Genomic DNA, 27706 nt, shown 5'->3' with positions numbered 1-27706 from the left:
TTTCCTAAAGCGTTCCTAAAAAGTGTTCTTTCTTCAAAGAAATTTCTAAAAAGCATTCTGACAGGTACTCTAGGATACAAGTTTATGTTAACTTTCAGATCATAATAACAACTGGGTAAGAATTTATGGAACTCTAAGGAAAAACCAGATTCATAAAACTGCTAACAAAAGATGAAGATCAAAAACTGCATAGGACTGAATGAACTGATAAAGATTCGTATAATTTTTTATGATTTTTTTGTTTAAAACATTGCTGGTTCTTTCTTTTGTGTTTTGTTTTTCTAGGCTTAAGGAAATCCTCTTTTCTCTTAAAAGCTTTTAGCAATTTGGTAATAAACATTTGTGAACTAAAGTGAAACATTCTCCTTACCTGATCTCACCAAAATTCAGAAACTCTTGAGTATTCTTTCCATTGCAATAAATTTCATTATTTGCATAAGTGCAATAAGAACGTTCTCTTTACACCAGAACACAATTAGAAACACTGGCTATATCACAAAGGCTTTAAACAGAATGTCATATTTGAGAGAAATGTGTATAGACCCAGATATGACCAGACAACTTGGAAAAACTGGCCTCGTGTCTTACTTAACACGTTTACCATCAATCTTACCAGATGAGTATGGAAGGTTCCACCTCCTGGCAGACCCAGCAACCTTGAAGAGAGTTCACTCAGACTATAGGTACTACAAGGAAAATCTAGTGATGATTCTTAGAATGGCTTCCTAGTCTCAAAGGATTTTAAGAGTTCAGTCTGAGACCCCTTATGAAAATTTCCACCAAAGCAGTCTTAAAAAGAACTTACACACACACACACACAAAAAGAACTTACACACACACACACACAAAAAGAACTTACACACACACACACAAAAAGAACTTACACACACACACACACAAAAGAACTTACACAATCAATCACTATTCTTGCTGCATTTGTGTAATCAAGCCAGTCTAATGCAAACTAATTAGTTTTACTGTAATTATCCTTAAAAAAGAGAAGTGGAGATAATTGTATGGAGAAAAATTATGCCTAGACTTTTGTCTATTTTAGAGTCTAAACTCTATCGACTGTTTTTGAGGTTTTGTGATACACCTAGCAACTGAACTAGATCCTAAATTCTTCTAGTTTCCTCAAATATCTGGCTACAACTTTCCAAACTAACATTTCTAATTTTCTCTGACCCTTCTAATTTAAAATTACCAAAAACAAAGACTGCCCTTGAATCTTCTTGGAAGGGACTATAATAACCAGGTCCTCTTCCCTGCCCAGATGGCAGTCAGACTTCAGGCACTTGAGCCATGGATATGTGTCTCACAACTGAAGATGGCTCCACCTGACATCTGGTCCTGGACAGGCACGAAGGACCTTTGAATCAAACGCTCAAGGGAGAGCAGTAGCTGATATCAGGGTAGATTGCTTCTGCCCATGATGTGTTATGGGCAGATGGGCCCAGATGGGCCCATATGATGGGCAGATCAAGACAAAACATGAAATCCTTTATTCTTCTCTTTCTTTCCTTTACTCTGGAATTGGAAAGACATTTACATATCTCTCAGTCCAGTACTAAGTAGGGTAACATCTCAGCCTGCTGGGTTTGTCTCTAAAGATTCTGATATACCCAACACTAGAGGTCTCCTGGAGAAGGCAATAGCACCCCACTCCAGTACTCTTGCCTGGAAAATCCCATGGATGGAGGAGCCTGGTAGGCTGCAGTCCATGGGGTCGAGAAGAGTCGGACACGACTGAGCGACTTCACTTTCACTTTTCACTTTCCTGCATTGGAGAAGGAAATGGCAACCCACTCCAGTGTTCTTGCCTGGAGAATCCCAGGAATGCGGGAGCCTGGTGGCTGCCATCTATGGGGTCACACAGAGTCGGACACAACTGAAGTGACTTAGCAGCAGCAGCAGAGGTCTCCTGGGAGAAGGCGATGGCACCCTACTCCAGTACTCTTGCCTGGCAAATCCCATGGATGGAGGAGCCTGGTGGGCTGCAGTCCATGGGGTCGCTGAAGAGTCAGACACGACTGAGCGACTTCACTTTCACTTTTCACTTTCATGCATTGGAGAAGATGGCAACCCACTCCAGTGTTCTTGCCTGGAGAATCCCAGGGATGGGGGAGCCTGGTGGGCTGCCGTCTATGGGGTCACACAGAGTCCGACACGACTGAAGTGACTTAGCAGCAGCAGCAGAGGTCTCCTGGTCCTCCCTGTGACCAGTTTCTCTTCTATCCCGATGCCAATGGGAACTATGATCAACACCACCCCCTCAACCTAGAAATCTCTTACCAACTTCAACTCTTGAGGTCAGAATATCAAATACTGTTTTTATCTTTCTCCAATTATAATACTTACCCAGTTAGACACAATCACCCACATAATTTTAGGTCATTTGCACCCCCACATTCCCATGATTATCTACATGAATCTGCCCCCACTCACTAGGAAATCTCACTAGCAGCACCCATCTTTGCAAGGTGGGTGCCTCTTTATTTCAGACTGAAAGATTTTCTTTCCATATGCACTGAAATCCTAATTGACTCCTGGCTTGAACACTAAAAACAGCAATCCCTGTGAATGATCCATTAGCAGCATCACTTTAACAGGAATGGTTTGTGCCCCAACAGGGTTTGTCTTTGTTTGTGGTGGCTATAATTCTCCTTGGGCCCATGAATGCCTAGATGGCTGGCATACAACTATGTGATGCCTCTTAGGTTATCTAACAGTACCCCTAAGTTTCCACGAATGAACTAGTCACCTCATTGGTTAACTCCCATAGATTTACACCAGAAAGTTCGAAAAGACCTACCAGGAGGTGTTCGTGACTCAGAATTCACTTCCTTTGGCAACGTCATGCCTTCCTGGTGAGGAGCAAATGTAACTGAGAATGTGATTTTAAAATTCTCCTTAGTTCTTGAAGATATTCAAGAATCCCCTGCTAAAACAACAGCTGTCCCCAAAAAACTCTTCAGACTCTTCAGCCAGAATTGTTCCTCAAAATAGAATAGCGCTTAATTATCTTTTAGCTGAGCAGGGAGGTGCTGCGGCCAACACAACCTGCTGTGCCTAGATTAACACTTCGGGGGAAGCCGAAACAATTACATAAGATCACTGAGCAAGCCCCTTGGTTAAAAAGGTGACTCCTTCAGGAGGGTTGTTCTTTGATTTATTTGGTCTCGATTAATTTGGATCCTGGGGACCATGGTTCCAATATTCACTCCAAATACTGGGAATTATCCTGCTTTTGATTATTATAATTATAATAATCTCCCTGGTACATTATATTGAACCTTAAACTTTGATCACATTTCTCAGTTAAGCTAAGGGTTTGATCAAAAGGGGAGAATTGTTTAGAAAAAAGAAAAAGAAACAACAGGTCCAGAATGGAGTCACTTGTGCTAAACCCATATCACCAAACCAAGACTTAATACCAAATCTAACTGTAATTTAGATTTCAACTTTCCCAAGGATTGGAATCTTAACCAACAGATCTGGAATCTCCCAGTTAGGACCAGTGAGATAATATGCATAATAAACCCTTTTGGGACTTCCCTGGTGGTCCAGTGGCTAAGAATCTGCCTTCCAATGCAGGGGACACGAGTTCAATCCCTGGTCGGGGAACTAAGATCCCCACATGCCAGGTGGCAACTCAGCCCATGCACCACAACAAAAAACTAGCAGAGCCAAAGAACAAAAGTAAAAAAACAACCTTTGACCCCAAAGGAAAGAGACCTCACTCAAAATAATCCTTATTTTTATTTTAAAGATGAAAATTCAAAAGACAAATCATTCAATTCCTTCAAAAGAATATTACCTGGACATTCTCTTTCTGACAATAAACTCTTCTAAGTAAGAAAGTAAGTAAATAAACAACCCCCTAAATGTTCCAGATGACGATAATCCCCTAAGGATTATGTTCTAATTAAATGACTTCTAAAAGATTAAGATAAAACAATTAAAAGAAGCTATAGATACATTGAAGGAAAAGGGAATAAAGAATTAAAACCAAGGAGTTAAAACTTTCTCTTAAAAGATGGAATAAAATAAGATAGAAGAAAATTCGGAAATCAAACTCCACATACACTTAGGAGTTTTTTTATCTGCCACACAGATAAATATGCAAAGTCCCCCAAGCCATACAAAAGCTTTTACTCATTTTTTCACTGCCTATAGGAGACATCTTAAAAGAAGTAGCAAATCTATGAAGATTCAGTTCAACAACTGTTTTCTTGATGTCATGATATGGAATCACATTTTTTCCCCTTAGATGATATAAAATGATAAACAGAAATATTGACTATAATCTGTAAATTCTTCTCAATTCTAGAAGCTTCACAGACTCTTTTAATGCATCCCCCTGGTGGCTCAGGAGGTAAAGAATCTGCATGCAATGCAGGAGACCCAGGTTCTATCCCTAAGTCAGGAAGATCCCATGGAGAAGGGAATGGCAACCCACTCCAGTATTCTTGCCTAGAGAATCCCATGGACAGAGGTACCTGGAGGGCTGCAGTCCTTGCTGTCATAAACAGTTGGACATGACACACTTTCACTTTAACCTTAAAAATTCGATTGACTTGGTGCATACTAGAATTAGAACAGATGCTATCCCATCTTTCTTCAGACTGATCTAAGGTAAAGATATACATATCGCCACATTCAAACAGTTCAAAATATGTATAAAGCAATACTCCGAGAATATATCACATGTAAAGCCCATTTCAAGAGAACAATGAAAATCCTCCTAGCAACTGGCTTTCTTTAAGTAAGCCATCAAAGTGAAAAAGTTCTCCATATCACTTATTCCTGCTCCTCCTACCCCTTTCAGAAGGAAAGATATCTACTAGTCACTAACCATATATTATGTTCCAGAAAGTCATCTCAATGTTTATAGTCATTTCAGTGTTATCATTGAACATTACATATAGAAGACTATCAATAAAAATTTTTTAAACAAATGAATGGAAAAGTAAGTAAATGATTTTGCACCAATAGTTCACAGTCTGATAACAATACCTTCCCACCTAGAGATGATCCAATTATAACTTAGTGCCTTTCATAATAGTCACATAAAATGCATTTCAGACATGCGTATAATTATCATCTTTATCATCTGTGTATATAAAAGGAATACAAAGGAATATAGCATAGAAGGGGCATGGCTGAACTAAAGAGAGAATCTGTATTTGGTCTAATTTTACATTATAACTATCAGTGAGGAAAATATAACACAGATATTCTAAGTAATTATAAATCACTGTGAAGTCTATGAACTCTTTATTGTTTGACAATTTTGGAAAATGTGTTTCTAACAGTTTATAAAAGTATGATATGTCTGCACAGTGATCTGGTTATTTTTCAAATAAACACACTTTGAGACCACAAACAGAAACACAGTGTAATCTTCTGAGAAAAAGCAGAGTTACATTTTTAATACTCCCTAAAAGGGAATAAATAGGCTGAACTTCCATGCAATTTATTAACAGCTCAATGTTTAAGATACAGCTGAAGCTCTAAGTTATATAAAAGTACGCAACTCAAATAATAACAAAATAATGATTAACTCCTTGCCCAAGTGCCTAACAACCTGCCAGAATTAAAATAGTAGTAGTAGTTTTTCCACCTAGGGTATTCTAGTTCTGTTTGGTTTATTTTAAAATACTCATGGATATCTACAATTCTTCTGATCAGAATCAAGGTTCTTTCCTTTTTTTCCCCCCTAATAATCACAGGGATTAAACCAACCCTCTCATTTTAATGTTTTAAATTGTGTTGCTAAAGATATAAAAATGTGGTGATACTGATGACAGAGACCATCTAATAGAATAAAAAAGCCCTTCGAGAATCCTCATCTATCTCACTGCTTTTGCTGTAGAGCAGCTGTGCCTCACAGATTCACATGAATGAAAATATTTAGACGAGAAACCACCCACTTAGTTTATTTTCCATATGACTTTCCTGTAATTATTTTGTAAACTGTTCACACAACAATACATAAAAACATCTGCAAAAACAGGTAATTAATGTGTCAAGCCAAACTAATGCATTTTTTATGGTGTCCATGCTTCGTCAACTGTAATTATAACTCTTTTTTAAGCAAATGATGATGTGTTTGTTGCAATGTGCAAGTGGTTATTTTAGATGCTCTGTTTACTCTTCATACAATCTGAATATAAAACTCCTCAGCTACTTTACCCCACATCGATGCTTTACCTAGCTTTTTGCAGAAGCAGGAAAGTGGCTCTCTTTTCCAAGCTATAATTTCCAGTAAACATTTTTGTCATTAAAACATGAAATTCTAAACATAAAAGTCATTACCAAAATAGCCAACAATTCAAGAAATAATATGCCCACAGATGATTCAACAGGACTTTCTTCCTTCAGTTGTAACCGCCTGAGAATGCAGCACTTTTTGCCGATCGACTACAGTATGCTAAGCCTTCTGAACATCAGACTTAGAGGTGCATTGCTTTCTGAATGTGCAATAGTCATTCCATCTAGACCACCAAATATACATATCTTCAACATGAGACCAACAAATGAAGAATCAAATCCTGCCCAAAGTATACTGCTTCATAATCAATTCATCCTGCTTGAGTTCTAACTATATGAAAGATCATCTTAATTATCATTACTATTACTATACATTAACAATATTATTCATAATAATCCTTAAATGGACGTTCTTCTAGGCCCAAGGTATGTGATCTGTTAAATTCTGTTTCCAGAGGAAACAAAACCTAAAATTAATGAAGAAGCACAACAATATAAGATTTTCTGGGGTTCCTTCTCTTCTTATAAAAGGTAGTTTGGGGGATTTCCCTGTGATCCAGTGTCTGGGAATCCACCTGCTAATGCAGTGAACATGCGTTCAATTCCTAACATGCCACCGAACAACTAAGCCCGTACACCGTAACTATTGAACCTGCTCTCTAGAGTCCACGAGCTGCAACTACTGAGGGCCACACACCTAGAGCCCATACTCTGCAACGAGAAGCCACCTCGGTGAGGGGCCCTGCAGCAAAGAGCAGCTCCTGCTTGTCCAACTAGAGAAAGCCACACATAGCAATCAAGACCCAGCACAGCCATACATAAATACATAAATATTTTTTTAAATAAGAAATGTAATTTTTAAAACTTCTATGATTAAAACCCACAGTATTAAAAAAAATGTGGTAATAAAGAACTCTTAGTACACAAGGTTTTTCTGCTTATTTTCACAATGAAAATTCTGAGAGATAATATAAGAATTAGCCCTTCTGGGTCCAAACTTATATAACTCTTAATTTTAATACAAATATATCTAAACCGAATTATCCCATTCTTCCCCTGACTATTAGCTACCGTGACAGGCTACAAGTGTCTTCTGGAACAGAGTACAGGTGTTTGTCTATCCCTACCTTGTTCTCAAAAAGAACATGAGGAAAATATTAGAGTAAATCAAATGACAGTTTCCCAGCCGCCAAGCATGTGTTTTAGGTCAAATGCTAATTCTGGACAAATTAGTGAAAGTAAAAGTCACTCAGTCGTGTCCAACTTTTTGTGACCCCCCTGGACTGTAGTCCGTGGAATTCCCTAGGCCAGAATACTGGAGAGGGTAGCCTTTCCTTTCTCCAGGAGATCTTCCCAACCCAGGGATTGAAGCCAGGTCTCCCACATTGCAGGTGAGTTCTTTACCAGCTGAGCCACAAGGGAAGCCCAAGAATTCTGGAGTGGGTAACCTATCCCTTCTCCAGAGGATCTTCCCAGCCCAGGAATAGAACTGGGGTCCCTGCATGGCAGGCAGATTCTTTACAAACAATTTAGGGTTGAGTCTAATTAAAACAGAACAGAGTCCTAGTTCCAAGGATGCTGGGATAGGAAACACAAGACCAAGACCTGGAAAGGTACCAAGACAGAAGTATATTTGTTGAAGCTAGAAATCAAACTTAGGATCAGATTAGCAGAAATTCTCAATACTGAGTTCTCACTATTTATGTAGCAACAAACATAAATGTAATAATGCATATAATTAACGTCATTTCAAATGGCTGCATTCTACACATTGTCAACCTTTCGGGATAAATACACTAATGTCTGTGTGGAGTACTGACAGGACAGGCAGAGGTCATTTTAAACCTACCTGACACTTTCACAAGCTACCTTGATGCATACTGGCTATTCATCATACATACTTTAAGACTTCACTTAACTATCACCTCTTCCAGAAGCCTTTCCTATAAGCCTTCTTCTTCCCCTTGGTCAAGTGCCCACTTATATGTATCTACAGAAGCACTCTCATTCAAAAATATTTATAGGGAATTTTCTATGGAAAAGCCACTATGCTAGAAGATACAATAGTGAATAAGAAAATTCCTTGCATTCAAGGACATCTACAAGTAAACAAAGAGACATTAATTCAACAAATAACTAGATAAATAATTATTTCATTGTAAATAAATACACTTGAAACAAAACAGTGTACAATGACCACAAGGTTCAAGGAATCTATTCTGGTCTAAACAAAGGTAAGGAAAGGCTTCCTTGAGGAACTGTCATTGAAACTGAGACCTGATGAAGAAGGAGGTATCCACTGAGGAAGCACAGGAAGGCGCTCAAACACAGCACAGCTCACATGAAGGCATTAACACGGAAAAGACCTTGGTGCCTGCCGGGAGGTAAAGAAGGCCACTGTGTCTAAAGAAGGCGAAGTGAAGAGGAGTGGTTCAAGATGAGCTTGGAGAGGCAGGCAGAAGCCACATCACTCACAGCCTCGGAGGCCATATCTTTGGATTTTGTCCTCAAAGTAATGAATTTAATGCAAGAAAGTGACATGATTAGACCATTTTTAAAAGATCACTCAGGCTACTGGTATAGAAAGAATAAATTAGAATCAAGCAAGAGCAGAGCAGGCGGGGAAGAAATTATAAAGTTGTTAGAAAAGCAATGATGGAAGGTGGGACTTCCAGATTATGAGAGAGAGGAACTGGAGAAAACATCTTCCCAGGCAAAACCGGTCAAAATTATCAAAAAATCACAACTCTGGAAACTGACTACAGAGAAACAGAAAATTAAGAAATACGTATGTAAGAAAAAGTACTGAACTGCGACAGAGAAGCAAGGGTGTTTCAACACGTAGCTACTCCTACCCGTCCCTAGCCAAATGCTGATAAGGGATGTGGGGATCAACAGTCTTCCTGATGCTGGAGGGGGCTAGTCTGACATCTACTGGAAAAAGCTCCAGGCTATTAAAATCAACAGCAAACAGTGACAAAAGGCAAGACAAAAATTTAACAGAGAAATCTGAGAAACTAGGTAAGTCATAGTGTGCTCTGATAAGCTCCCATATATTCACAGGGATCTTCAAAGTTATACACATTCACAGAAGAGATCGCAGAGGGTCACAATCACCCACTCACTCTTGGTGAACAGGAGACCCTGCAAAAACAGAAAGTAAAACCAGGGAAGACTTATAAACCACCTGAATTTTTAAAGCCCCAGCCCACACAACAGTCTCAGCAAATGGCAGAAGCCTCACTAACTGAGGCAGTTTAAGAATCATCTCTACATAATCACTGACTGACCACAAACAACAACAAACAACCCTAGGTAAATGGAAGGGAGGAGGCAGAATCTTAAGAGTTGCTCTGTTATCTAAAATGTCAACTTTTCAACAAAAAAGTACGAGACACGCAAAGAAACAAGAAAGGTATGGCCCATAATCAGAATAGAAGCAGTCAGTAAAAACTATCTCTGAAGGGCATGCAGGCATGCTAAATCACTTCAGTCGTGTTTGACTCCTTGTGCCTCTCTGGACTGCAGCCCACCAGGCTCCCCTGGTCGTGCTATTCTCCAGGCAAGAATACTGGAGTTGCCATGCCCTTCTCCAGGGGATCTTCCCGACCCAGGGATTGAACCAACGTCTCTTATGTCTAACCTGCACTGGCAGGCGGATTCTTCACCGCTAGCGCCACTTGGGAAACCCATCTCTGAAGGGACTCGTATCTAAGAAGATCAACAAATATCATGGATACAACAAATACCAACAAGGATAAACTTAAGAGTCTCACACCCAAATACATAATAGCCAAACTGTCAAAAGCCAAAACAGAAAATCTTAAAAAAGTAGCAAAAGATAAACATTACTTATCACCTACTAGGGGATCTCAACAAAATTTAACAACTGACTTATTATCAGAAAAATGAAAACCAAAAGGCAGTGACATAGCATATTCAACATGCTGCAAAAGGGCATAAAAACCTGTCACACAAGAATCCAATATCTAGGGAAACCATCTTTCAACAATAAAGACAAAATAGAGACCTCCCTGGTGGTCCGGTGGTTGGGAGTCCACGTTCCAGGGTGGGACACGTGCGTTCAATCCCTGGGCAGGGAACTAGGATCCCACGTGCCGTGGGGCAACTGAGCCCACACGCTGCAACTAGAGAACCCACACACCGCAGCTAGAGAAGCCTGCACACCCCAACTACTGAATCCAAGTGCTCTGGAGCCCTGCGCCGGGCAGGAGGCCCACATCCTGCAACGAGAAAACCCGCTACGTGCCACAACTGGACAAACTCTGTGTGCCGTGAGGACCAGCAGAGCCAAAACCAAAAAATAAAAAAAGACAAAATAAACATTCCTACAGAAACACTGAGAGGATTTGTTGCTAATAGACTTGCCTTGGGAAAAATTTTTAAAAGATAGCGTAAGTATATTTCTTCTCATTTCTTCTCCAAAGTGGTTTCAAAGACAAGCAAATTTAATCAATAACTGTAAAACTGTACTGTAGGGCTTATATAAAGACAATACATATGAAAATACTAGCAAAAGGAAGGGAAGGAAGCTCTACTGAAGCAAAGTTTCTCTATATCACTAGAATTAAGGTAGTTTTCTCCAATGGCACCCCACTCCAGTACTCTTGCCTAGAAAATCCCATGGACGGAGGAGCCTGGTGGGGTGCAGTCCATGGAGTCGCTAGGAGTCGGACACGACTGAGTGACTTCACTTTCACTTTTCACTTTCATGCACTGGAAAAGGAAATGGCAACCCACTCCAGTGTTCTTGCCTGGAGAATCCCAGGGACGGGGGAGACTGGTGGGCTGCTGTCCCTGGGGTCACACAGAGTCAGACACGACTGAAGCGACTTAGCAGAAGCAGCAGCAGAAATGTTTTAAGTTAAAAGGCTTATTACTTTAATCTTCAGAAAAACCATTATGGGGGGAAGAAGGAGAGGGTGGGATGTATGGAGAGAGTAACGTGGAAACTTCCATTACCATACGTAAAATATATAGCCAACGGGAATTTGCTGTGTGACTCAGGGAACTCAACAAGGGCTCTGCAACAACCTAGAGGGGTAGAATGGGGAGGGAGATGGGAGGGAGGGTCAAGAATGAGGGGACATATGTATAGATTCATGTTGATGTTTAGCAGAAACCAACAAAATTCTGTAAAGCAATTATCCTTCAATTAAATAATTTAAAAAAAAAAACTGTTATGGAAAATCAGTCAGATCAAAGTCAAAATGATATAGTCTAGGGGAAAAAAAAAGATAATAAAGATAGCCTAGAAATACATCTAGTCACAGAGTAGGCAGTAAAAACAGAAAGAAATGACACATATAGAAAACAAATAGTAAGACAGCAGACATAAATCCGATATTATTAAATACATTAAATGAATATGGATTAAACATGCCAATCAAAAAGTAGAGGTTATAAGACCAATTTTTTTTAAAAAATCTAACTACATTCCATCTACAGGAGAAACACTTTTATTCAGACAAATATAGGTTGAAAGAAAAAGAATGGAAAAATGTATCATACAAAAACTAATCATAAGAGAGGTAGATAACTATACTAACATCTATTGAAATAGATTCCAAGAAAAAAAAATTTACTAGAGACAAAAACAATGTTAAAGTTAAATCTAGGTTTATTCATGATAACTATTTTATACCAAGATTGTACTTTAATCATGAACTTTTCACCCACAGCCAATAAAAGCAGGTATGCTTTCATTAATCAGAGAACAACTTAACGACACCTCATATAGTTCAAAAATCAATTTAATTATAAGTTCCTATGACTAGTCCATAATGACTGATTATCAAAAATTACAGAGACTACTAAAATGTGGGAAATGTCCTACAAACATAAATATGATAGCTATGTTATAGAAAGTGTCATGAAACCTTCAAATAACATAATGTATCAAGCATCCCCATTTCAAGTCCCTGTGTTAAAATGATTAAATAGTATGACCTGGCCATAAAGAAAGTCTCAACAATTTTCAAAAAGTTAAAATCATTCAGACAAAGTCCCTTGGACACCATGGAATTAAGCTAGAAATCGGAAGCAAAAAGATAATCAGAAAAAATCTCAACTGCTAGGATATTAAATAGTACACTTGGTCTTCCCAACCCAGAGACTGAACCCAGGTCTCCTGCACTACAGGCAGATCTTTACCATCTGAGCCACCAGGGAAGCCCTAGAAACATATTACTTAGAAGTAATTCACAAGTACAGGAGGTAGACTAATGGACTCCTAAGATGTCTGTGCCCTAACAAAGAAACCTGTGAATATACTACTTTACTTGGCTAAACAACTTTACAAAATGCGATTAAGGTTACAAATTTTGAGACTGAGCAATTTTCCTGAATTATCAAGGTGGGCCCAACCAAATCACCTGGGTTCTTAAAGTCAGGCAACATTTCCTTGCTAAGAATCAGAGTGAGATATAACTATGGGAAAATGACCAGGCAGATACAAAACTGCTGGCTTTCCGGGTAGAAGACATGCAGGTGGCCTCTAGAAGCTGGAAAAGGCAAGGAAACACGAGAGTCTCTGGAAGGGAATACAGTCCTGCCCAAACTTTGATTTCAGCCTGTAAGATTCATGGCAGATTTCTAACCTACAGAACCATAAAATAATAAATTTGTGTTGTAAATCTGTAGTAATTCTATATAACAGAATCTAACTCTCTTTCTTGACAAAACTAGAAACAAATGGGAACTTCTTCAACATTACCAAAGGCACCTATGAAAAACCAATAACTAACATCATAGTCAATGGTTAATGACAAAGCTCTCCCCCTGTGATCTGGAACAGGACAAGGATGCCTCCTTTCCCAATGCTACTGAACACTATACTAGAAGTTCTAGCCAGAGCATCAGCTAAGAAACAAAAGGCAACCAAACTGCAAAAGAATACATAAAACTACATCTATTCATGGATAAAATAACCCTATATACCGAAATCCCAAGGAATTTACAAACACCTACCTAGAGCTAACAGATGAATTCAGCAAGTTGTCAGATACAAGATAGACACACAAAATCAGTTGTGTTTTAACACACTAGAAATCAACAATCTGCCAAGAAAATTAATGAAACAATTCCATTTATGATAGCATTGAAAAATATAAATATCTAGGAACCTATTTAACCAAGGAGGCAAGATTCATATGCTGAAAATCACAAAATATTGCTGAAAGAAAGAAGATCTAAATAAATAAGACATCTATGTTCACAGATTGAAAGACTTAATATTGTTAAGATGGCAATATTGCCCAAATTTATTTAGATTTAATTCAATGCCCAGTAAAACTTCAATAGCTTTTTTTTGGCGGAAATAGAAAACATGATTTCTAAAATAATAAAAACTTTGAAAATAAAATATGTCAATTATACCTCAGTTTTTTAAGGTGATTTTCAAATTCATATAGTTATAAGGAGACCCCACAGTAGAAACAACATTGACAAAGGGAAAAATTCTCAAAGAAGATCATAAATCAAAAAAGCTAGGAGCCAATGTATTAGATGGCTAGACAATCACGCCACTATTGCTGATAAAAATAAAAGTTTGGGGATTTCCTTGGTGGTCCAGTGGCTAAGAATCCACCTTACAATGCAGGGGACTCAGGTTCAATCCCTGGTCAAGGACCTAACGTTCCCACATGCTGCAGAGAACTAAACCTGTGTGCCACAGCTACTGAAGCCCCCATCCTGGAGCCTGCGCACTGCAACTAAAGAAGCTGTGAACCACGAGGAAAATACCTGCATGCCTCAACTAAGACTTGACAAAGCCAAATAAATAAATAAATATTTTTCTTAAAATACAGGTTTTTGTCTTGTTAGCCTTATAAATATGCTTTGTACTGAACTGGGCAACCCCTTAGAGAAAAAGTGGGCTGAATAATATTTTCGTAAGATCATCAGAGTTAACACCGTAAACAGCCAAACAAAGTTTAAAGCTACATATTTTCACTTCTGGAATTCAGCAATAAGAAATCTTGTGACTTGCTTCTCTTCATCAAACATATACTTACTACTACCTTTCTCATATATCCATCCATTCTAAAGCAAACAAAGTTATCCTTTGAGCTTCCTCATATTTGAGTAACTCATTCAAAGGAATAAATCTATGGTCAAAACTGTTTTATAAAGCATGTGAAATATATATCATTATGACTGCATAGAGACTAGCCACATCCCTGGTGGCTGAGAGATTAAAGCTTCTGCCTGCAATGTGGGAGACCTGGGTTCGATCCCTGGGTCGGGAAGATCCCCTGGAGAAGGAAATGGCAACCCACTCCAGTATTCTTGCCTGGAGAATCCCAAGGATGGAGGAGTTTGGTGGGCTACAGTCCACGGGGTCACAAAGAGTTGGACACGACTGAGCGACTTCACTTTCACACACGTCCTAGAACCAACCCTGTAATTCTGAGCTAGTCCAAGTGACTGAAAGGAAACCTAGACATATATGTAGATTGATGATTTCTCCAGAAATTCTATTCCTCACTGCAGGAAGGGGAAGAAAAACAATCAAGACCCAGTAAGAGACCCAGAATGATGTAGTACTTCTACACAAGTTCAGCTTTTGAAATATATCTGGACATCCCTGAGAGCCTAGCACACATAAATGCAGGGGATGGGTAAACCATGAAAAATGGTTTGGTACCGCTTATTATACCATTTACCAGGAGGAAAACTGCAGAAGACTGTTTGCATCTTTCAGCTGAGTAATAGCATCACAAGTAGTCTCATATGTTAAAAATATCAGTAAGTTTGACCAAAAAAAAAAAAAAAACACCAACAACATCAAGAAACTCTCTTCATCAGTTCATTCACTCAGTCATGTCTGACTCTTTGCCCCCCATGGACTACAGCACACCAGGCCTCCCTGACCATTACCAACTCCCAGAGTTTATTCAAACTCATGTCCACTGAGTCAGTGATGCCATCCAACCATCTCATCCTCTGCTGTCCCCTTCTCCTCCTGCCTTCAATCTTTCCCAGCATCAGGGCCTTTTCAAATGAGTCAGTTCTTCGCATCAGGTGGCCAAAGTATTGGAGTTTCCACTTCAGCATCAGTCCTTCCAATGAATATTCAGGACTGAGTTCCTTTAGGATGGACTGGTTGGATCTCCTTGCAGTCCAAGGGACTCTCAAGAGTCTTCTCCAACACCACAGTTCAAAAGCATCAATTTTTTGGCACTCTGCCTTCTTTATAGTCCAACTCTCACATCCATACATGACCACTGGAAAAACCATAGCTTTGCCTAGATGGACCTTTGTTGGCAAAGTAATGTCTCTGCTTTTTAATATGCTGTCTTTTAATATGCTGTCATAACTTTTCTTCCAAGGACTCTTTTCATAGTGATATTCATAATGCATGCAGGAGACTTAAAAAGAAACAGAAAAGAGAGGGGAGAGAAGAAGAGAAGAAAAGAAAGGAAAAAAAGGAATGGAGAGAAAGTAGAGGAGGTCTCATTTTGAAAGGCCATCATTCAATTTTATATTTTTATAAGAGAACACTATATAGTCACTATCACAATACCTGGTACATACAAGAAGTAAAAGCTTGTTGAACGGTCAACTGAATGAATAGATGGCTGAATGAGCAAAGAAATAAATGGGCAGAATGAAAAAGAAAAAATACTTGAAGTTTAAAAATATTTGATTGTGAAGAAGATATATGTCTCCATGTTAAAAAGTTAATCTAATAGGAGAGAGATGTGAGAAGTAGCATGGCAGAGTGGAAAGAAGGCAAGATTTGAATTCAAAAGGACCTAGATATAAATCCTGGATGAAACTTTTACTGGTCTGTGCTGCTAATATTTTATATAAGCCTTAGTTTTGACTGGTTCAGGAGTGAGAAATGAGTACAACAGGGCTGTATATTGTCACCCTGTTTCTTTAACTTATACGCAGAGCACATCATGCGAAATGCTAGCTGGATGAGTTACAAGCTGGAATCAAGACTGCCAGGAGCAACATCAACAACCTCAGATATGCAGATGATACCATTCTAATGGCTGAAAGAGAAGAGGAACCAAAGAGGCTCTTGATGCGGGTGAAGGAGGAGACTGAAAAAGCCAACTTAAAACTCAATATTGAAAAAATTAACAAGATCATGGTATCCAGTCCCATCACTTCACAGCAAATAGAAGGGTAAAAGGTGGAAGCAGGAACAGAATTCCACCTGGGCTCTAAAATCACTGCAGATGGTGACTGCGGCCATGAAGGTAGAAGACAACTGCTTCTTGGCAGGAAAGCTATGACAAACCTAGACAGTGTGTTAAAAAGCAAAGATGTCACTTTGCCGATAAAGGTCCATCTAGTCAAAGCTATGGCTTTTCCAGTAGTCATGTATGGATGTGAGAGCTCGACAGTAAAGAAGGCAGAGTGCCGAACAATTGATGCTTTTGAACCACGGTGCTAGAGAAGACTCTTGAGAGTCCCTTGGAAACCAGGGAGATCAAACCAGTCAATCTTGAAGGAAATCAACCCAGAATACTTTTCGGAAGGATTGATGCTGAAGCTGAAGCTCCAGTTCTTTGGCTACCCTATGCAAAAAGCTGACTCACTGGAAAAGACTCTGATGCTGGGAAAGACTGAAGGCAGAAGGAGAAGAGGGCAACAGAGGATGAGATGGTTGGATGGCATCAGCAATTCAACGGACATGAAATTGGGCAAGCTCTGGGAGATGACAAGGGACAGGGAAGCCTGGCGTCCTGCAGTCCATGGGGTCATGAAGAGTTGGACGCGACTTGGCGACTGAACTAGTTTTCTCCATCTGTAAAATGGGGATTCCAGTAACCACCTTACAAATACAATAAACCAGCAATGTTGGCACCTAGAACAAACTGAACAAAACCAGCTCTCAAATCAATTCTGTAATTCATAATGTAGCCCACAGATGGGTGTTACTAACAATGCTCGCCATCTGGTAGCTTCCTCTTTTAAATAATTATTCTTGCTAACTAGGTGCCAAGCTTTTAGAATCATTATAGTGAATGTTTGCACCCTCTAAATTTTGGTGTCCTTAGAAAAAGCCCAGTGTGACTAGCCATAGCTCATAGTATATAGGTTTGCTAAAAATAACATTAAGAAAAACCCGTTGTACAGTGACAGACATGTAATCAATAATAAATTATTGTTATTTAAATATTTCATGAATACCTTTATATCATCCATTTGCCACTCCACATTATCTCAATTATTCCAATAAGCCCACACTAAGAATACAGATTAATCATATCAGTCACTTGCAGAAAAACATAAATAAGGCAGAAATGAAAGGTTATAGAGACAGAAATGAGAAATTCTGAAAAATTCTCTTCAAAGAATCAATTTGATTCCTTCAATCTTGACTTTTTGCATTTTCTCTCTTAAATCCAGAAAAACCTGAGGACTTAGAAGTGTAGAGGGACCCTAATTTCAAGAGCCATTTCCAGACGAAGGAAATAACTGTTGGATTCAAAAGGAGAGTTCAAAGTTACCACTCAGTGTATGCTTTTTCTTTGCTGGATGGGCAAGAGAACTGCTGCTATTGTGTTCTGTATCTAGTCTCAGCTGTGCAAACACCAGTTAAGTAAGAAAAACATCAAGCCATCTTTATAAGATCTACAAACAACCTAGACAAATTCCTTTAGAAAGCATAGTTAGTTAAGCTGAATAGTTAGTATGCAAAATAACAAAATTTGTCAACTCATAAGAACCCCTGTATAAAGTACTCTTACTTAGCTCTGAAAGATTATTTCTCTGGATTATCAGATATCCAGAAATAGTTATTTTATTTTAAAGCATGCCAATCCAATCCAAGGTCACAGATAACAATTCTCACAGCAAGAGTTAAACTAAAATGACTCATTGGTATAACTAGTTATAATGATGCCACAATAACAGTTTTTCTCCACGAAAACATCTCTTCTGCTCCTAAATGTTAAGTTAGTTCACAAGCGAGAGCCTCCAGTTTCCCCACAAACAAAAGAACAAAGTCTTTATACTCAACTTCAATCAACAGTAATAAGTTGAAAGGTTTTCCTCTAAGATCAGGAACAAAACAAGGGTGCCTACTTTTGCCACTTTATTCAACACAGTACTGGAAGTCCTAGCCAGAGTAATCAGGCAAGGGAAAAAGGGGGGTGGGGGAAGGACAGCATCCAAATCAAAAGGAAGAAGTAAGACTGTGTCTTTATACAGACGACATGATGATAGATACATAAAATCCTAGATTCCCCCCCAAACTGTTAAACTAATAAATTCAGTAAAAGTGCAAGATACAAAATCAGTACACAAAAATCAGTGTGTTTCTACATACTAGCAACAAAGTATTAGAAAGATAAATTAGGAGAGCAACCCCACTTAAAACTACACTAAAAAAAAAAAAAAAAAAACCCTAGGAATAAATTTAACTGGGGAGGTGAAACATAAGTATACTAAAACCAACAAACAACTGATGAAAGAAACTGAAGAGAATGATGAAAGATATTCCAAGCTCATGAACTGGGAGAATTAATAATGTTAAAATGTCCATACTCCTCAAAGTGACCCATGATTTAAAGCAATCTCTATCAAAATTTCAAAAAGCAGAAAAAACAATTCTAAAATTTATACAGAACCTCAGAAGACTAAACAGGCATAGTAATCTTAAGAAAGAGGAAAAAAGCTGGAGGTCTCACATTTCTTAATTTCAAACTATATTATAAAGCTATAGTAATCAAATAGTACGGTATTCACATTAAAAAGACATAAACGTCAATGGAACCAAATAGATAGTCCAGAAATAAAACCATACATGCATGGTTAACTAATTTTCAACAAAGGAGCTAAGAATATTCAATAGGAAAAGAATATGCACAATAAATGGTGCTGGGAAAGCTGGGCAGTCACTTTTAACAAAGTAAAACTGGACCCCTATCTCACACCATACACAAAAATAAACGCAAAATGGATTATAACCTTGAATGTAAGACTTGAGACCGTGAAATTCCTAGAAGAAAACATGGAGGGTAAATTCCACGACATGTGTCTTGTTAATAGTTTTTGGACTTGAAACCAAAAGAAATGGCAACAAAACCAAAAATAAACAAGTGGGACTACCTCAAACTAAAAACCTTCTTCTGCAGAGCAAAGGAACCCATCAACAAAATCAAAAGAGAAACCAGAAGGGGAAGGACAGTTGGGTTTGGGATTGACGTGTGTATACTGCTTTATTTTAAATGGATAATTAACAAGGACCTACTGTGTAGCACATGGAACTCTGCTCAATGTTATTTATGTGGCAGCCTGGATGGGACATGAGTTTGGGGGCAAATGGATACATACTCAGAATGGCTGAGTCCTTTTGCTGATCGCCTGAAACTATCATAACATTGTTAATCAGCTATACCCAATACAAAATAAAAAGTTTAAAGCATTTTAGGATCAAATGGCTTCACAAGAGAACTCTATTAAACATTTAGAGAAGAGCTAATGCCTATCCTTCTAAAACTCTTCCCAAAAATTGCAGAGAGAAGAACACTTCCAAACATTCTACAAGGTCGCCACCACCCTGCTACCAAAAACAGACAAAGACAACACAAAAACAGAAAACTACAGGCCAATATCACTGATGAACATAGATGCAAAAATCGTCAACAAAATTTTAGCAAACAGCATTCAGCAACATATCAAAAAGCTCATACACCATGATCAAGTTGGGTTTTTTCCAGGGATGCAAAGATTCTTCAATATACACAAATCAATCAATATGATACACCATATCAACAAATTGAAAGATAAAAACCATATGATAATCTCAATAGATGCAGAGAAAGCCTTTGACAAAATTCACACCCATTTATGATTAAAATGTTACAAAAAATGGGCACAGAGGGAACCTATCTCAACATAGTAAAGGCCATATATGATAAGCCTACAGCAAACATTATGCTCAATGGTGAAAAACTGAAAGCACTCCTCTGAAAATCAGGAAGAAGACAACGGTCACCACTTTTACCACTATTATTCAACACAGTTTTGGCAGTCCTAGTTACAGCAATCAGAGAAGAAAAAGAAATAAAAAGAATCCAGATCAGAAAAGAAGAAGTAAAGCTCTCACTGTTTGCAGATGACATGATACTGTACATAGAAAATCCTAAAGATAATAAAAGAAAATTACTAGAGCTAATTAGTGAATATAGCAAAGTCACAGGATACAAACTCAATACACAGAAATCACTTGCATTTCTATAGACTACCAGTGAAAAATCAGAAAGAGAAATTAAGGAATCAATCCCATTCACCATTGCAACAAAAAGAATAAAATATCTAGGAATAAACTTACCTAAGGAGACAAAAGAACTGTACACAGAAAATTATAAGACACTGATGAAAGAAATCAAAGATGGCATAAACAGATGGAGAGATATTCCATGTTCTTGGGTAGGAAGAATCAATATTGTAAAAATGACTATATTACCAAATACAGTCTACAGATTGAATGCAATCCTTATCAAATTACCAATGGCATTTTTCACAGAACTAGAACAAAAAATTTCACAACTCAAATGGAAACACAAAAGACTCCAAATAGCCAAAGGAGTCTTGAGAAAGAAGAATGGAGCTGCAGGAATCAACCTTCCTGACTTCAGACTATACCACAAAGCTACAGTCATCAAGACAGTATGGTACTGGCACAAAAACAGAAATATAGACCACTGGAACAAGATAGAAAAGCCTAGAAATAAACCCATGCACCTATGGGTACCTTATTTTTGACAAAGGAGGCAAGAATATACAATGGGGCAAAGTCAGTCTCTTCAATAAATGGTGATGGGAAAACTGGACAGCTCCATGTAAAAGAATGCAATTAGAACACTTCCTAACACCATACACAAAGATAAACTCAAAATGGATTAAAGACCTAAATGTAAGACCAGAAACTACAGAACTCTTAGAGGAAAACAGGCAGAACACTCGATGACATAAATCAAAGCAAGATCTTCTATTATCCACCTCTTAAAGTAAGGAAAATAAAAAAAAAGTAAACAAGTGGGACCTGATTAAACGTAAAAGCTTTTGCACAGCAAAGCAAACTATAAGCAAGGTGAAAAGACAACCCTCAGAACGGGAGAAAATAATAGCAAATGAAACAATGGACAAAGGATTAATTTCCAAAATATACAAGCAGCTCATAGAACTCAATACCAGAAAAACAAACAACCCAATCCAAAAGTGGGGAAAAGATCTAAACAGACATTTTCCAAAGAAGACATACAGATGGCTAACAAACACATGAAAAGATGCTCAACATCACTCATTATTAGAGAAATACAAATCAAAACTACAATGAGATATCACCTCACTGGTCAGAATGGCCATCACCAAAAAGTCTACAAACAATAAATGCTGGAGAGAGTGTGGAGAAAAGGGAACGCTCTTGCAGTGTTGGTGGGAATATAAATTGATACAGCCACTATGAAAGACAGTATGGAGATTCCTTAAAAAACTAGGAATAAAACCACCATATGACCCAGCAATCCTACTCCTAGGCATCTACCCTGAGGAAACCAAAACTGAAAAAGACACATGTATCCCATTGTTCACTGCAGCACTATTTACAATAGCTAGAACACGGAAGCAATCCAGATGTCCATCAACAGATGAATGGATAAAGAAATTGTGGCACACATACACAATGGAGTATTACTCGGCCATAAAAAATGAATGCATTTGAGTCAGTTCTAATGAGGTGGATGAACCTAGAACCTATTATACAGAGTAAAGTAAGTCAGAAAGAGAAATATCATATACTAACGCATGTACACAGAACCTAGAAAAATGGTACTGAAGAATTTATTTGCAGGCAGCAATGGAGAAACAGACATAGAGAACAGACTTATGGACATGGGGAGAGGGGAAGAGAGGGTAAGATGTATGTTGAGAGTAACATGGAAAGTTATATTACCATATGTAAAATAAATAGCCAACAGGAATTTGCTGTATGTCTCAGGAAACTCAAACAGGGGCTCTATATCAACCTAGAGAGGTGGGATGGGGAGGGAGATGGAAAGGAGGTTCACAAGGGAGGGGATATAGGTATACCTATGGCTGATTCATGTTGAGGTTTGACAGAAAACAACAAAATTCTGTAAAACAATTATCCTTCAATTAAAAAAAAAATTTTAAAAAGTCAAAAGGCAATATACCAATGGGAGAAATATTTGCAAATTATATACCTGATAAGAAGATAATATCCAGGGGCTTCCCTGGTCGTCCCATGGTTAAGAATCTGCCTGACAATGCAGGGCACATGGGTTTGACCCCTGGCCAGAAAGATCCCATACGCCACAGGTCAACAAAGCCCATGCACCTCAACTACTGAGCCATGCTCGAGAGCCTGCAAGCTGCAACTACTGAAGCCCATGCTCTGCCACAAAAGAAGCCACTGCAGCGAGAAGCCCAGGCACCACAAGGAGGGAGAAGTCCCCACTCGCCACAACCACAGAAAGCCCAGGCACAGCAATGAAGCTGTAGTGTCGCTATAAAATGTTTTTAAAGTTAATATCCAAAATACATATAGAATTGTCATAACTCAAAAGGAAAAAAATCAACCAGATTAAAAAATGGGCAGAGGAAGTGAACAGACATTTTCCCAAAGTAGACATACAAATGCTTAAAAGATATATGAAAAGGTACTTAACATCAGTCATCATAAGGGAAACCCAAATCAAAACCACAATGAGGTATCACCTCACACCTGTCAGAATGGCTATGCTATCATCAGAAAGACAATACATAACAAATGTTGACAGGGATGTGAAAAAAAGGGAATCCTCATACACTGTTGGTAGGAATGTAAATTGGTGCAGCCCCTACAAAAACTGGTATGGAGGAAAAATTAAAAATAGAACTACCATATGATTGAGCAATTCCATTTTCAGTATATATTCAAAAGAAACAAATCATTATCTCAAAGATATATTTACATGTCCATGTTCACTGCAGAATTATTCACAACAGCCAAGACATGAATCAACCCGTGTCCATCAACAGATGAATTGATAGTGTGGTGGAATATTATACAACCATAAAAAATATATTTTATGATAGATAGTGAATAATATACAGCAGAATATCATTCAACCATAAAAAATAAATTCTTCAGGGCACTATGCTAAGTGAAATTAAGTCAGAGAAAGACAACTACCATATGATCTCACTTATATGTGGAATCTAAACGGAACCAAACAAAGAAATAGAACAGACTGGTGGTTGCCAGAGGCAAGTGGTGAAGGTGGTCAAAAAATGCAAACTTTCACTTATAAGATTAATAAATTTGGGGGATAAAACATACAACATGGGCTTCCTAGGTGGGTCAGTGGTTAAAAAAAAAAAACCCGCCTGCCAATGTCAGAGACTCCAGTTCAATCCCTGGGTCAAGAAGATTCCCTGGAGAAGGGAACGGCAACCCACTCCAGTATTCTTGCCTGGGAAGTCCCACGGACAGAGGAGCCTGGAGGGCTACAGTCGATGGGGTCACAAAAAGTCGGACACGACTTAGCAACTGAACAACGACAACATACAATATGGTGACTACAGTTAACGTTACTATATTGTATATTTGAAAGCTGCTAAAAGAATAACTTTAAAGTTCTTATTACTAGAAAAAAATATATAACTATGTAAAGTGATGTGTGTTAACTAAACTTACTGCAGTAATCATTTCACAATATATGCATATATCAAATCATTATGATGTCATATGTCAATTATACCTCCGTAAAACTGGGGAAAACAGTTTTCAAAAATAATGTCCATGTGTGGTGACTGGTATATTTCTAAACAGAATCTACAGACTAGAAACACTGCCCTAATGTTACATTTAAACATGTATAACATTTAAACATATAACATGTTAAATGTATAACCATGTGCCTGAAACAGACATTATTATACATTTTGGTTAAAAGTTAGAATTGTGACTATGGTCACCACGGTTTGTATGAATTAAATTGATCACATTATGGATAAACAATAGAAGGCTAAAAAAAATTAGTTGACTATAACTTTTTAGACTTGATGGCATATTAACCACAAAAACTAATCCAGGCAGAAATAGAGATTGCAGTTTCAGAAATGTGGTAAGCTAAATAGAAAAAGTATGTTTAAATTGTAACATTCCTTAAGACAGAGGTCTAGTAGGTTTACAACTAGCCAATCTGATCACATGGACCACAGCCTTGTCTAACTCAATGAAACTAAGCCATGCCCTGTGGGGCCACCCAAGACGGACGGGTCATGGTGGAGAGGTCTGACAGAATGTGGTCCACTGGAGAAGGGAACAGCAAACCACTTCAGTATTCTTGCCTTGAGAACACCATAAACAGTATAAAAAGGCAAAAAGACAGGACACTGAAAGAGGAACTCCCCAGGTCGGTAGGTGTCCAATATGCTACTGGAGATCAGTGGACGACAGAGGATGAGATGGTTGGATGGCATCATTGACTCGATGGACATGGGTTTGAGTGGACTCCGGGAGTTGGTGATGGACAGGGAGGCCTGGCGTGCTGCGGTTCATGGGGTCGCAAGAGTCAGACACGACTGAGCGACTGAACTGAACTGAACTAGTAGGTTTGGTATCAAGTTGCAGTGGAGAAATAACTCACCACCATAATCACAAATAACAACATTATTATTATGAAATAATGAAACAAATGAAACAATATTATTTTTTGGTATTTGCTGATATGTATCCACAATTCTCATTTTGAAGAAAAGATTTTTATTTTTCTGGTGCCATCAAGTGGTAACATTATGAAGTGTTCTAAGGTTTAAATACTAATAACTTTAAAACAGAAAAGTAACACACTGATACGTTTTATATATGTCAATTTTGTGTTTTAGCAGAAAATTACATAGAAAAAAAAGGGGGTAACATTAAATCTAACTGTTTGCAACTCATCCCCATTTTCAAACTCCAAATGAGAATTAAGACAAAGAAGAAAAATGAGTAAGTCATTAAGATTGGAATGTTCCACTAGCAGACAAAAAACCCAAAAGACAATGAAACTACCTGAAAAACAAAATTTATATCAAAATGATATATCAATCAAATCATAAGAGATGCTCCCTCCTGAAGTTCCATTAATGTGGCGGTAAAAGAAATTATTTTTAAGGCAAAACCCTTCAAGAACAAAAAGAAAGAAAACAGCAGCAACAAAATTGTAGAAGTTAAAAAGTAGATGAATGAGTGGTTACTGTTTGATCAACTCAAGGAAGCTGCCTTACTAACAGAGCAATGTAAATCTCTCCAAAATTTCAGGGACTGGTGGTCTTAGATAGCTGTGGGAGTGTGAAAGCTAAAACCAAGAAAATTCACCAAAATCCTAGTTAAGAAGTTGTTAGGATGCCACTACACACACTCCTTCTTCCACTCCTTATGGCCAAGTACCCATTTTTACATCACTCATACTGGAAGACGGAAAGTTTACACTGGAGCAAGAGTAAAGAGAGGCTTCTGACCACAGTACACCAAGCATAGTGGCGGCAGAAGTACTGCAGTTAAAAAACAAAAACTGTTAGTAATCCAGGAGACTGTGATAATCTAAACAGTACTGACAAGTCAAAGACCACAGAATAACAACAACAACGATGATTTTCCTGAAAGAAAACCACTGGAAGAAGGTCCTATTAACCTTTGACCATTGTGTCCGGGACGTCAGATTACGAATCGCAGTATGCTTCAATCTGCTTCCCTAAGAGAAAGGCAAATGATGAAAAACTGATGCTTAAAAATAAATAACAGGCTAAATTCTACTTACAGACATTTAGCAGCATTCAGCTCTCCATGTCCTGTATCACCCCCATTAATTGGCTGAGAATTTATCACAACTAACACAAACAGAATAGTAAGCAAATCCAAGAACCCTTTACGTTCTCAGTTTAAAAGCCCATTTCATCTCGCCTCTTCAGGCCATCAAGAGTGAATGTACTGAAGAATCTCTGGGAATACTCCTGACAGAATCAGGTGAACATGGCAGGAAAAAATATATATACATATTATTCAAACAAGGGACTTAGAAGCTTGATTTTTAAAAATTCTGTTTGTGTTGATTAATTGATCAAAGCAGAGACTTAAGTATACTGTCTTCCACCACGTAATTAAAAGTTAAATTACCATATTTAGGTAATTTAATCTCTAGTAATTTCTTTTTTTCAGTCTTGTTTTTACACAAGATTATACATAAGAAATTGCTATATATATAAGTATGTATGTGTGTGTGTGTGTGTATTTTCCCCCAAATATCAACAAAAGAACATGCCAAAATATAATAATACAGATAAAATTGTACCTTGAACACCTTCCAGGAGCAAATCAACTCCCTTCCTATAAAAATCAGAAGCAGCTTCATAGTCATCTTCTTCTTCCTTTTTTAAAGCCAGCTTTATTAATTCTCCTGCTTTCTCCAAATAATCTCTCTTGCCAAGCTTGGATTTTAAACTGCTGGGAAAAAGGCTACGACTTTCCCGTTCTTCTTCTGTTTTGTTCTGTTCACTGTCAGAAAAAACAGTCCCTAGCACTGAAGAATCCGAAGAAAGATTGGGACCAAAAGTCCTGATGGGAGAATTCTGATTGGAAGCCATTCCATCATCCAACTCAGCAAGAGAATCCACATCAACAGTAAGAGATACCAGGTCACTGTCGCTGGAGAAACCTAGAAATATGATCACAATAGTGAACAGATATTAAACTGAGAATCGGCCAAAAGAATACAAATCACACTGACTAAACATTTTTTCATATTACCCATGTCAATCAGGAAGATTGCAATTTACTGATGGAAGTCAGTGTCTAGCAATTTGTTTCAGCTTAGTTCATTCATTTTTGTACTATCTCCCCACAGTTCTGGAAGACAATCTCCTGCCTTAACCATCAAACTAAAACTGAAGACAAGTCTTTATCTAGCCCTGTTGTTACAAGCCTTTACCACAGGATCTTGTATTTACAGAAGGTTGATGCTTATATACACAGCTTCTGTGAACAACAGAATTATGATAAAAGGAAAAGAATAAGCGCTTTAGAATAGAAAAGAGAAGTGCCTGAATCCCAGCTCTTAAAACTTACTGTGTGACCAACCACAAGTTACTTAATAATAAAACTTATTATGCAGGGCTTTAAATGAGAAAAAGAGCTAATGCACATAATAGGCTAAGATTAAATTATAACTTTTATAGCAATTACATAATAATAATTTTACTATACATAATATAATGTATCCTCAGAGATGTGCTTTTAAGTAACCATCCATATCTGGAAAATGTATGCCATGCAGCACTTTTTTAACCGAATTTTTTGAAATTCATGTTTCAGCCTCTTCCACAAGCTTTTGGCAAAAGCTTTGGTCAGTATTTGCATCTTAGTTTTCTGACAGAAAATGAATAGAGAATGCTACTG

The 27706-nt window shown here is 38.0% G+C and overlaps 1 protein-coding gene across 3 annotated transcripts in view; it reads right to left on the bottom strand.

The window, feature by feature from the left end:
• Window positions 1-27706, bottom strand: part of RPS6KC1 (ribosomal protein S6 kinase C1) — a 204023-nt gene that overhangs the window by 100122 nt on the left and 76195 nt on the right. For all 3 annotated transcript variants that reach the window (XM_005888537.2, XM_070384767.1, XM_070384769.1), the window contains exon 6: window positions 26604-26966. In XM_005888537.2, coding sequence (XP_005888599.2) covers window positions 26604-26966 — 363 coding nt within the window. The remainder of the gene's footprint in view (window positions 1-26603; window positions 26967-27706) is intronic.

Source organism: Bos mutus, chromosome 16 (genome assembly GCF_027580195.1).
Source record: "Bos mutus isolate GX-2022 chromosome 16, NWIPB_WYAK_1.1, whole genome shotgun sequence".
NCBI lineage: Eukaryota > Metazoa > Chordata > Mammalia > Artiodactyla > Bovidae > Bos > Bos mutus.
The sequence above is the reverse complement of the archived record's forward strand: the minus strand, read 5'-3'. Positions and strand labels throughout refer to the sequence as shown.